General features: G+C 42.2%; 1 protein-coding gene across 1 annotated transcript; it reads left to right on the top strand.

The window, feature by feature from the left end:
• Nucleotides 1-632: 632 nt before the first annotated feature.
• Nucleotides 633-1,601, top strand: LOC309548301 (olfactory receptor 52D1-like; the record flags this gene model as incomplete). The annotated part of the gene is made up of 1 exon (XM_082248240.1): nt 633-1,601. One exon carries the CDS (start codon nt 633-635, stop codon nt 1,599-1,601), a length of 969 nt encoding a protein of 322 aa, XP_082104366.1.
• Between the last annotated feature and the right edge of the window lie 574 nt (nt 1,602-2,175).

Here is a 2,175-nt window from a genome sequence, read left to right on the forward strand (position 1 = left end):
CCTCCAACTTTAGATAATAGCCCCCTCTTGGTTAGATGCTCAAAAAAAGAGGGAAGGAGCCAGACATGGTGAAGCCCGCATAAATTTATTTAAATCAATATCGTTAAAAAGCGACTCGCAAAAGTAGAAGTATCAGACAGCGTATGAAAACACCACATCAAAGAATATCTTGCGTCCACTTCCGGGATCGCTAGCCGGTTTGCGTTCCAGTAGTAGTAGGCGGAAGTGACGTCGTGTGGTTAAGCCGTCTGCAGGAAGCAGGTTGACGTGTTTCGCCCGCCTATAATGGGTGTTATCATAGACATCCTATGGCAATATCACCTATCTATCTATCTATCTATCTATCTATCTATCTATCTATCTATCTATCTATCTATCTATCTATCTATCTATCTATCTATCTATCTATCTATCTATCTATCTATCTATCTATCTATCTATCTATCTATCTATCTATCTATCTATCTATCTAATAAGTGTTTATTTGTTCTTCCACAAGGGCCCTTTGTTGAATACGCCCGCCACTGACTGACTATGGTTGGAAAGAACCTTTAATATTTAGATTGTTGGTTAATATTGCTATCTTCCATTATCTTGTATATAGAGAGAAAACCGAAGAACGGGTGAGGACTATGCAGAATAATACGTCTTCCAACCATTTACTGCTGACACTCGGCTTCAGAGAAATGGGTTCACTCAGATACCTGTACAGTGCAATAGCTGTACTAGTTTATTTCAGTATTATTGTGTTAAATGTTGCCGTTATCTCAACAGTTTTGTTACACAAGAGCCTACAGCAGCCCATGTATACATTCATATGTGTACTGTGCATTAACGGCCTCTATGGGAGCACCTCTTTCTTTCCCAGTTTGATCTTCAATCTGGTCAATGACATCAACATGGTTACTTACGTTGGATGTTTGACGCAAGTGTTTTGCATCCACACGTCCATCGGGTGTGAAATAAGCATCCTTACCATCATGGCGTACGATCGCTACGTGTGCATTTGCAACCCTCTTAGATATAACAATATTATTTCCTTGTTAATGGTCGTCAAGCTAGTGCTTTTGGCCTGGTTTTACACAATTATCTTGGTTGGTATAAATGTAGTGTTGACCATCAGGCTTCCTCTATGTTACACAAGGATGCTAAAGTTCTACTGTGACAATTGGTCAGTGGTAAGGCTGTCTTGCGTTGATGTCACTATAAATAATGTGTACGGACTGTTCATCTCCATAACATTTATAGGTTTCATGCCAATATTGATTATTTTCTCTTACATCCACATTATGAGAGCCTGTATAAAGTCATCAAGGGGCTTTAGAGCAAAAGCTTTGCAAACCTGCACTCCGCACTTAATAACTGTTACTATCTACATTGCCAGCTTGTTTTTTGAGATCATCATATATCGATTTACACCTGAAAGCTTTAATTATGAACTGAGGACAGTAATATCAGTGCAAGTTATATCAGCCCCTCCACTCCTAAATCCACTCATCTATGGTCTGAAGCTGAAGGAGATAAGAAAAAGAATCAGTCAGACTTTGAGGACTAAGATAGTGTCCATTTGGAAGCCTTCCTTTTTCTCCAACCAAAGCTGATGTGTGGGAAGATATCATTGAATGATCATTGGAGGGGAGCAGGCTGAATTCCCAGAATAGCTAGAAAACTGATGCTATGCTGTCCTGCTTAGTGTGGTCACTTTTTAATAGGAAAGCAGAGGGACTGGCAGGAACACTGGGGATTTCACACAGAGGAATCATTACAAAGAGAACAGGAGACTTTCTCATACAAGTACATGGTACATCGGACACATATCAGGAATATGAAATGTTAGGTTTACCTATTTTTTACAACAAATACAATATAAATAAATTAATACCGTAAGGCCCCGTTCACATACAAGCGACGCTACCTCGCACCGCGACCTCCGAGGTCGCGGTGCGAGCAGCGCGCCGCGACCTCGGAGCGGCCGCCACAGACTTCATAACATTGAAGTCTATGGCGGTCGCCTCCTGGTCGCCCCAAAGAAGCTCCGGACCCTTTTTCTAAGTCGGAGCGACTTGTGTCGCTCCTATTAGAACGGGTCCGCAGGTTCCCTATGGGAGGCGACCTACGGCGACCTGTGAGGCGACCAGGTCGCCTTACAGGTCGCCTTAGTGTGAACGGGGACTA

Source organism: Pelophylax lessonae (assembly GCF_965119305.1).
Source record: "Pelophylax lessonae genome assembly, chromosome: 2".
In the NCBI taxonomy this organism is placed as follows: domain Eukaryota; kingdom Metazoa; phylum Chordata; class Amphibia; order Anura; family Ranidae; genus Pelophylax; species Pelophylax lessonae.